General features: G+C 33.8%; 1 protein-coding gene across 1 annotated transcript in view; it reads left to right on the top strand.

The window, feature by feature from the left end:
* The first annotated feature begins 5,884 nt into the window (after nucleotides 1–5,884).
* Nucleotides 5,885–11,236, top strand: part of LOC118335225 (M1-specific T cell receptor alpha chain) — a 40,042-nt gene continuing 34,690 nt past the window's right edge. The window contains exon 1 of the mRNA XM_035671460.1: nucleotides 5,885–5,968. Within this exon, the coding sequence (XP_035527353.1) occupies nucleotides 5,893–5,968 (76 nt within the window). The 5' untranslated portion in view covers nucleotides 5,885–5,892. The remainder of the gene's footprint in view (nucleotides 5,969–11,236) is intronic.

The following is an 11,236-nucleotide window of genomic DNA, read 5'->3' on the forward strand; positions in this document are numbered from 1 at the left end:
AGCAGCACTAGGAGGAGTCAGAGGAACCAGATTTTCTCACAGATTGTCTGTCTCATGAACTACTGTCAGGATATAATTAAAGTTACATCACATACAAAAAGTTACGTGCTGCAGCTTTAATACCAGGCCTGGGAGAGTAACGAATTCCATGTAACTGAGTTACCAGGAAAAAAAAAAAAAAGGTTAAAAAAAGACGTAATCAGATTGCAGTGTGTGTTGGTTTTCAGTGCAGCAGTTGAAACCACATTTCAACAGAAAGCTGAAACCATCGCAACAGTCAAACCTGAAACTGCAGATACAGATCAGACAGGAAGCAAACAGCAGCTCAGTTTCACATCAACACAAACCGTCAGCTCGGGTTGCAGTGTGAGAAAACACATTTAAGAATATATACTCTTTTAAACTTTAATTAAACTGTAACCATAATAAGCACAATGGAGAACATACCTAAACATGTGATTTAGTAGTTTGTTCATTTATAATCCACTTAAAGTTCAGCTGTTGCGCAGAAACACTCACTACTGGTTTGTTTAAGGAAAATGTATGGGAGCTCAGCTGTGGAACAGTAGTATCCAAAGTGCATTTCTCTCTCTACATTATTGCATTTATTTAGTTGTTTTTTGACATATATTGCATATTTTACTTCTTTTATTCTGTCTGTTTACTTGTTGTGTATAACACGATTTATTGTATCTGCCTTTATTGAACTATGATTATCTTCTTATCATCTTCTATACAGCCATTAGAGGTTTTTCAATCTCACATGCACACTTTGCTTCTTTTCTCTTATTTGTGATTCTGTTTTATTCTGCAAATAAAAAATAAAATCAAAAATGTGCACGAGCAGATTCTACTGCAGAGACTCACTTTCATTTGGCTTTACAACGGTTTAACAAGTGGATGTTTGCAGTGACCTCCAGCAGTTTTTCCAACCTTTTTCCTTAAGAAACCATTTTCTATAATTTATTAAACTGACTCAGTGAAGTATTTTATAGATATTTCATATTATATTACAACTGAACAATGAACCCGAACAGTGAACTCAGTAACTGCAGGAAGTTTGTGTAAAACCAGAGAGTTGGATTATTTTATTTATTTTAATTTTATTTAGATTATTTCCTGTTTATTGAACTTTTTATACAATTCTCATTCTGTATTGTGTATTTGTATCATTTTTAACTATCATACAGACTTAATAGGCTTCTTTTTTAACAGATTCAGTGTTTTAATCCCTGACACTTGACTTTTGTTCTATTAAACAATTTATATTCCATTTAGTTTTCTTCACAGAGGTGAACCAAATGCTCAGATATAGGCCTGCTGTGTATATTTTTGAAGTTTTCTAGCTCGCTTTAAACCCCAATGTTGGGAACCACAGCACATACTGGGTTGTATTTCTGTGCTGAATGGTATCAGGAGCCAACATTAGTGAAGCATCAGCAGCAGTGAGGAGCTGCAGGTGAACAGTCAGGGCGGATATAATGAATGACACACAGGATTCACTGCACATTACATGTTTGAGTGTTTCCACCATTTTTTAAGCTTAGATATTTGTGAACTTTAGTACATTAGCAGTTATTTATTCATGTTTTTGTTTGTTCATGTGTTAAAGTGGTAACGTTGGCAAATTATTGATTGATGATTTCACAAATGTATCTATTTTTGGAACGCAGGAAAGAGCTGATCAGCTCATCAATTTGTTTGATAAAAGCCTTAAAACTGGTCTCAAACTCTAATTGTCTTAGGGCCACTTCAATGTTCAAGTGCTACAAGAAACCTTTGACCTTAGCCAAGATTTTTTTGCACCAAACAAAATACTTCTGTTTTTAAAGAGAATTGTGTTTTTGTGTTCATTTTGTATGAAGGTGTAGTTTAAATTGATACGGAAAACTAGAAAAAGGAATAATAATTCTCAACCCTCTAAATGCAGCTGTAGACAGTGACTCACTCTCCTCATTTTATATTTTAGGAAGCTGCAGTCGATATCCAGCTACAAAAAACCATCCACAGTTAGAATACAGGGTACAGAGTACAGAGTCGTTGCCATGGAGATGACACTCTGTCTCATCTGGTTGCATTGGTGTGAACTGGCTGGTGTGCAGACCGACACGTTGCAAGTTTTACACAAAACACATATTTCATATTCCCACACTTATATTACAATACAGGCAGATCTATAAGGTCTAAAGGTCATAAAACAGGAACTAATGGTGAAAACTGATTTGGGTTCAGCCTGAGAGACGCTGCCATCTAGTGGACGACAGCGTGTAAGTCCTGTTGATGCATTGAGGGTTCAGTAATAAATGTCATTAAACTTATGTGTCTCAGACTGAAAATAAAAAATAATAACTTGTTTTGGAAATCTAACCTCATTAACATTGTTAAAAACTTGTTTTAGAGGATTTAGGATTCAGTAATTAACTCAGGGGATGGTTATATTTGTAATTTCTTGCTTTGGAGATTGAATCTGAGATATACTTATATGATGATATTTCGCAGATGCTCTGACACTGAATTGATGACACTTGTGACTCAAAGGTGACCTCAAAATAGGTTTTTAGCCATAATTTATGAATTAACTCTCATCCATTCTGCCTTTCACCGCCTGCCTCATTCTGACTGCAGACAACGTATGAAAGCGCTGAGCTAATGTTGATCCTGTGAGTGATTTTCACCTCCAGCTCATAGAGAAGCTGCACAGCTAAAACTGCCACGTTTAGTATCTAGACTTTATAAGAATCCATCTTTACGTAGTAATCAAGTACATGTGTAATGTATATTCACTGGAATCAGACATGTGTCATCAATATAGTGATAACTTCCATTCGGCCCAAAAATATACTTACTCATTTTATTATTTGTTGTGTGGAGAGACATGGTTTTAAATTGTAACTTGATCGGTTGGTGGAGGCCTTCAGCTTTATTCAAGTAATATTCTAATACGTGACCTTAACTTCTACCAAAGTCCTTTTATGGAAAGATATCTGTACTTTCAAAATGAAGGTATAGATTTATGAGGTGTTTTTAAATATTTTTGTATACAATAGACACCAATAGGTTTCGAGCTGAGAGCCACAGGAAGTCACACAGTACTGACATTGTTAGTTTGCATCTACAGATGGCACACATGGTGCTGTAGAGTGTAACTAATGTGACAGCAATGGGGTTGAAATGTTTTACTGTTACATGAATGAGCTGGAATATAAAAATACTTACTGGAGTTTCCTCTCAGACTGATCTATTTATAGGCCGCAGGTGGAGTTCGGTTCAGAAACAGGTCACATCACTTTTGCTCTTTCCTTCCTGCCTGTTGCAGAAACTATACATTTACCCCTGGGGGAGTTTTTGTCTCAGACGAGAACAAGCTGAAGATGAATCATGAACCTGATCATCACCAGCAGGGATCCACAAGGATTTCTACGAACCATCAGGTACGACTGCTCGACCCAAAGTAACGTCCTTAAGTTTCCTACCAAATTAGCTCTGGCCTGGATCCAGTGAATCACTTCAGTTCCCAAAGAAAACCTGATATTTTTTGGTTCTACTTGGGAAAAACTCTGAAAAAAATATTTTTGGTCAAAATAAGTCATAAGTAGGTGCTTGAACCCTGTTGGTGAAAATGCCTGAGCCTCAAACAAAGTTCTTGTTGGATTGTCTGACAGTGTCTGAAAACATCCTCTTGTTGTGATTAGGGGGCCGCTTCCAAGATGAGTTTAAGGTATCAATCTCTAGTTCCAAGTCTTCTTCCATACATCATGGTGTTCATTTAGTAAAGTATGGTCCAATTTAGAGTAAAATAGATGATAAAGCAGGGAATGCGTTAGGGCATGTGTCAGATGTGTGATTATCTGTTTCTGTAAGAAATTAAAAATTGTTCCACTACCACAAAATAAGTTTCAGATGCTATTTATACCCAACAAACACTTTGTTTCAAGCATTGGGACACCCTAAAGGTATGCCACTGAATTGGGGACCTCTTCTATTTACTGTTCAAATACATGATTTTGACTCTTCCATGTGTGATTGAAAGATTCGTCTTTATGCAATACTGTTTTATCTCCTGATAATCAGACTAATTTGTCATTTAATTTATCTTCACTCTTCAGTGTGACATTAAACACCAGTTTAAGGGAGGCAAAGCTTGAGTTGGGACGCAGTCTGAAATGGATTGTGGGATACTAAGGGCCAACAAATATGCCGGTTATATCACTCAGACTGGTTTTATCAGTCTTTGGACTGGAGAGCTGCCTCATCGACTCGATATGACATTTTTGGTCTTGGAATGTGGACTTTAAAGGAAGCAGAGCCTGAAACAAACACAATGGACTCCCTGAAGTCAGTGTGGACGAGCTATCGGGTGAGTTTCTAAAGATAAAAACAAACTTGTTGATTTGAAGAAACTGCATGAGAAACCCTGAGTGAAAATGTGCTATGTGGAAAAATACCCTGCTGTAGAAGGCCAAAAATCTCAGAGTTTTTATAAATCAATGTGTGGATAAAAAAAATTTCACAGCAGAGATAAAAAAACAGACAAAATGAACAGATAATCAGGAATTCTTGTGTCAGTGTGAGTGCAGCAGTATTTGTCACAGTGTGAGTTACAGTGTGAATACTCAGGGAGCAAACAAACTTTACTTCAGCACTGGAACCAAACTGACTGTTGAATCTGGTAAGATGAACATTTTTCACTTTAAAAATGTGTCTATAGAACTCTATATTTGTCATTCACTTTTTTATTGATACAAACTGACCTGCAGACTGTACAGCAAAAATCAACAGCAGCAAAGAAAACATCAGCTGCACAGCACTATGATAAATATTACAAACTGAAATCAAAATACAGATTAAGGAACAAACAGCATGAAAGGGGATAAAAAATGAAACAATACGACTAAAGTAACACACACTGTAAGTTAAAAAGTCCCATCAGTGTGAGTGCAGCAGTATTTGTCACAGTGTGAGTTACAGTGTGAAGGATCAGGGAGGATATAAACTTTATTTCGGCAGTGGAACCAAACTGACTGTTGAATCTGGTAAGATGAACATTTTTCACATTTTAAGTTCAGTTTTATTCCACTTTTGTAAAGTTGAACCTGATCAAACTGACCTAAAACATGCAAGGCTGCAGAATTTTGCATCACAAAAGTGAACGAACAATTTGAAATCCCAATGAGTAATAAGACAATAAAAACAGATTCAAACTGTTTTAAACTTTGAAAAACCATCAAGAAATGAAGCTTTTTATGAAAGTGTGAAATATTATGATGAATATGTACATTAAAATAAAGATCAATGAGTAAACAAAAGATAAAAGTCGCTTAAAAAGATCTGAATTGAAGGCAACCCGAGGTGCAGCAGTAAGTAAAAAATAATGATGATGATGATGATGTGGAAAAACATTTTCAGCTGTACAAAAAAGAAAATAAATTTTTGCCTTGATAAGAAAGAAAAAATCATGTTAAGTCAAAACTATGCTGTTATTATTGTATTATAATGTACACTTAACATTAAATTAAAAAACAAAATACAATTTGAGATGAATGACTATAAATAAAACTCACATCAGTATGAGTCCACAGTATTTGTCACAGTGTGTGTCCCAGTGTGAAGGATCAGGGAGGATTTAAACTTTATTTCGGCAGTGGAACAAAACTGACTGTTGAATCTGGTAAGATTCATACTTTTATAGTTTTACACAAACACACTTACGCAAAAAGTTGAAATAATGAGATTTTTATCGCACAATTATAACTTAATATTATTTTTTTTAGTATCTGGCAGAAATTGGAAATGGGATGATATTTTTTTAAGTTAAGAACACAAAACAATTATCAAACTGGTTTAAATTGTGAAAAATAACAGAAGTGTGAGTGCAGCAGTTTTTGTCACAGTATGAGTTACAGTGTGAAGCAGCAGGGAGGAAGCAAAATGTACTTTGGCAGTGGAACCAAACTGACTGTTGAGTCTGGTAAGATTAATATTTTTATGGTTTTACACTTTAAAATGTGTCAATAGAGGAACCTTCATGGTTTTATTTACATTTACATTATTTAATCCTTAAAGAGTTTAGTAGAAACTTACCTGGACCCAGACAGCAGAGAGAAAATAATTATGCTAAATATTTTATCTCTTTGTCTCATAATTTTGACTTAACATAAGAAAAGTCAACAGAAATTTGAAATGGGACGATTTTCAAAGTTAAAAACAAACAAAAAAAGATGAAACTGGTTAAAATTAAAAAAACAACAACAGAAGTTTGAGTGCAGCAGTATTTGTCACAGTGAGTCTTACAGTGTGAAGGGTCAGGGAATAAACAAGCTTTACTTCGGCAGTGGAACAAAACTGACTGTTGAAATGGGTAAGATTCATATTTTTATGGTTTTACACTTAAAAGGGGCCAATTCATTTTTTTATTCCATTCATAAAGAGTTTAACTGAAACTCAGGTAGGTAGGTCAAACCTACCTGGCAGACTGTACAAGAAAGAAACACATTAAATACAGATTATTTTGTAAAGATAAATGAAATGATTAGTTCGATTATCAGGATATATGACAATTTTGTCTGCATAAAGACGAATCTGACAAAGTCATGTATATTGACAGTGAACAGAACAGGTCAAACAAACAAACAAACAAACAACAGGATCAAAGTCTAAAAGCCAGCAGAAGCAGATAAAACTGACAAAATGCATCATAAAAGTGGATAAAAATATAAACCGAGAAAAAAAAACATTAAAAAAGTCAACAATAAGAGAACAATAAATAATAATCAGCAGCAGTGTGAGTGCAGCAGTATTTGTTCCAGAGTTTATTGCAGTGTGAATGATCAGAGAAACAAAATTTACTTCGGCAGTGGAACCAAACTGACTGTTGAATCCGGTAAGATGAACATTTAAACTTTAAAAAAAAATGTGCCGCTAGAGTTTTATTACAGTACAAACTGACCTGCAGACTGTACAGCAGTTATTCTGTCCTGATCCTGATGAGTAATAATAATTAAAAAAGTAAAAAAAATAAATAAACATAGATATTACAATAAACCAGTTGATATTAAAACACAGATTAAAGAACAAACATGAAAGTAGACACAAAATTAGACAATGACAATAAATAAAATAAATATAAATAAAAAATCCTGTCACTGAGTGCAGCAGTATTTGTCCCAGTGTGAGTTACAGTGTGAAGGATCAGGGATTTAAACTTTATTTCAGCAGTGGAACCAAACTGACCGTTGAATCTGGTAAGATGAACATTTTTATGGTTTTACACTTTAAAATGTGATGATAGAAGTTATTTATTTGTCATTTTAATTGGCTTTTATTACAGTTTTTTAGTTGGTTTGCTATAAACTGACCTGGACACATGTAGACTGATGAGTTATAATGAAATTAAATGTTAAAAACAAACATGAAACAGGATCAAACTCGTTGAAACTGCACAAATACACAGCACAACATGACACATAACAACAAATGATTTATTATTAAAATACAGATTTGAGTTTAAATGTCATGAAAGTGGATGAAAATGTGATGCAGCAGTATTTGTCACGGTGTGAGTTACAGTGTGAAGAATCAGGCAGGAAACAAACTTTATTTCGGCAGTGGAACCAAACTGACTGTTGAAACCGGTAAGATGAATTATTATTCATGAAGAGATGTTGGTGAGGTTTTTTACATTTTTGAAAATGTTTGACTAATGCAAAAGTAAAGAAAATTCAAGAATTCATAAAAATATTAATATATATTATATATATATAATATTTAAACTGATTAAACACGCAAAAAAGATTACACTAAAGATTAAACAAATGAATAAGTAACAGAATTAAAAGTTAAATCAAAAACAACCAAAAAATAAAGCTAAGAATGATAAAAAATACTCTGGGTCAGTCAAAACTATGAGAGTCAAAATTATATAAACGAAAAGCTCGACCTTTTAATGTAATGACAGTATACTGAAGTATATTTTAAGTTTGAGTAAAAGTTAACAATTTTCAGTACTGAATATCACGTACAATAGATACAATTGTTGTTATAGAGGTTATATGTTTGTATGAGGTATGTGTATGAGTGTGTGTGGTGGTGTGTATGGAACTGGAGGCAAACTGATCTTCGGTGATGGCACGAAGCTCGTCGTATTAACAGGTTGGTGATTAAAGTAAAATAAAGTTTTAATTGAAGATATTTAAGCGTTAATCAGGAGTTAAACTGGTCCCAGTCTGGTCTGTGGGTCGTACTGGTTTTTGTTGAGCCGTGAATTGCAGTGTGACTGGTCAGGGAGAATACAGGACTGTGTTTGGAAGAGGAACAAAACTGACTGTTCAGACCAGTAAGTAAACCAGTTAGAAAGTTTTTATTTGCACAACCTTTAGTTTGAGACTGGCTGATACATAAAGGGTTAATGGAGTCCTCATAGTGAAATTATTCCAACAAACACTGATATTAAAATCAATGGAGATCAGTGAACAAACAGAAGCTAAAGCCTGAGTGCAGCAGTATTTGTCCCAGTGCGAGTTACAGTGTGAAGAATCAGGGAACCAAACTGTATTTCAGCAGTGGAACCAAACTGACGGTTGAAACCGGTGAGATTTATTATTATTTTATGGTTTTTCTCTTTAATATTATTTTATTTGCATTATTCAGTTCTTAAAGAGTTGATGACACATTTAAAAGTAAAAAAAACATAAAAGAGGATAAACTAGTTTAAACTTAAATTATTAATAAGTTATTAAAAAGTGTCATTATTACATCATTAAAATATAAAATAAAAGCACAAACACACTGGAGAACTACGTCAACCCACATTATTTAATCCAGGATTAAATGTTAAACTGCTGTAAGAGTCAAACTATAATGATTGTATTTTTGCATCAATGCAGACAGAACAAAAGAACAAAATCAAATACAAATGAAAATTCTAAAAAGTTCTTATTTTAAAACAAATTGTATTTTAATATGTTTTTAGGAAAATGAATTGTTTAGTGAGTTGAGGTTTTCAGTCAGCTGTCAGTCACTGTGTGAGAACAAATGCAGAGAAACTGATTTTTGGGAGAGGAACTCGGCTGACAGTCGAACCCGGTAAGACAATGAAGTTACAAATATTTAAAAAAATGTTTTCTTAAAGAAGGGAATCAAATAAAAATGACAAAAACCAAATGAAACGTAGCAAAATAGAAACCAGAGGATAATTAAAAATATGTATGGAAGCCCATTTCCACCAAAAAGGAAAAGTTAAGAATTATAACAAACAAATATTCTCTGGGTCAATCAAAAGAGTCATTTTTGGAGTTATTAGTTATTTTTGATTTAATTATTGTCATAATTTTGATTTAGTGTCATAGTTTTAAGTCTAAATTACGAGACACAAAGTCACATTTTTGACTTTTTAAGTAAATCTACAGTAAAGTACAGTTTAATAAAGTGTTATTGTTGAGGTGAATATTGTTCAGTGAGTTGAGGTTTTCAGTCAGCTGTCAGTCACTGTGTGAAAACAAATGCACAGAAACTGATTTTCGGGAGAGGAACTCAGCTGACAGTCGACTCCGGTAAGACGATAAAGTTACAAACATGTTTTTAGATATTATTTAAAGAAGTTCTAAACCAACACTGCAAAAAAATCTCCATCTTGTTGAGTGATGTTTGTCTGTAATTGAGTCCTAAATGTTCAAATGTTAAATCTGTCATTATAGTGAAAATCTTTCAGCTTTATTAGTGAAGATAAACATTGAAATACAATGTATCCACAAAAAACTAAAAAAAGTCTAATTGTAAATTAATTAGGTGATTATATTCAGTTAAGGAGAATATTGAGGCTAATTTTTGCCTTTTTAGAGAATATCATCACAGAAAAACCCTGAAACTCCACTGAATTACACACAAATATTACATCAATAATACATTCAAAAATCAAGTTTTTCTTATTTCGAGATGTTTTTATTGAATATTTTGAAGATAAAAATCCAGTGAGATCGGTTAAAAAGCGGAAAATGAGAGGTTGTAAATGATGGAGACGTGAGTGAATGTGGAGCTGAGCTCAGTTCAGTTTTTGTCACATTGTGTCTCATGGTGTGAATACTGGGAGTTACAGTAAACTGGTGTTTGGATCCGGCAGCAGACTGAACGTCCACAGCCGTAAGTGTAACACTGAAATGGTAAAAATGTGACGTAGAGACTATAATGGAGTGCAAACCTTCCGATGCTTTACCAAATTGTGTGAAAAATGAGAGAAAAGTTCAATAAATGTATAAAATTCAAGAGCTTCGTGCAAACGTTGAACAGATTAGTGAGAAAAAGCAGTTTTACAGCAGCTGGTGGAAACCTCTGACCTCGGTTCAGTTTTTGTCACGTCGTGTCTCATGGTGTGACTACTGGGTCCAGTTACGGTAAACTGGTGTTTGGATCCGGCAGCAGACTGATTGTTCAGAGCCGTAAGTCTTTTTTAACCGTCTGTTTTACTTTTACTTTGAAAAGAAAAACGAATCACAAAATTCTGTTCAATCCAAAACTTTCAACAAGACTTCTGAAACCTCACTGACTGTAACTGTTGAAGAAGATTTGACATTGATTGAAGTGACAGCTGAGGCTTTTACACTGAAAGGACAAACTAATATCTAAAAACCTAGTTATTTTGCCTGAATGATTTTAATACCTTTATCTGAAAAACTGAAAAAAATTATCAAATTAACAGAAAACGTGAGAAATCTTAATTTCCGGATTTTTGATGATTTGATGCAGATTAAAACGTTTGTTACATTAACAGTTTAATAAACTCCAAATAACCATATACACATAAAATATTCAACCACTTTAAGTAGCTAAACTTAGATTTAAAAAAGGTGTAACGTTTTATGACGAGTTCATTAAAGTGTAACTTTGTGTTAAATCTAAGGCTCTGTGAGGTTTTCAGTCAGCTGTCAGTCACTGTGTGACATTTGGTGCAGAAAAGATTATTTTTGGGAGAGGAACTCGGCTCAATGTCGACTCAGGTGAGACGATAAACTTCTGTTGTTTTCAGGAAGAAAATGTCTGAGAATATTTAAAAAGCAATGCTGCAAAGAAAACCCTGACATCTTGTGATGTAATTTCTGACTGCGATTGGGTCCTAAAAGTCTTGTTTTCTGAAATAATCCTCTGGTGCAGTGAGAATTTCAACACCAATAATCAAGTTCTTCAGATACTTTTGTAGAAATAATAATAATAATAATAATAATAATAATAATAATAATAATGTTCG

Source organism: Morone saxatilis, unplaced genomic scaffold, assembly GCF_004916995.1.
Source record: "Morone saxatilis isolate NCDOM2014 unplaced genomic scaffold, NCSU_SB_2.0 Contig23, whole genome shotgun sequence".
Classification (NCBI taxonomy): domain Eukaryota; kingdom Metazoa; phylum Chordata; class Actinopteri; family Moronidae; genus Morone; species Morone saxatilis.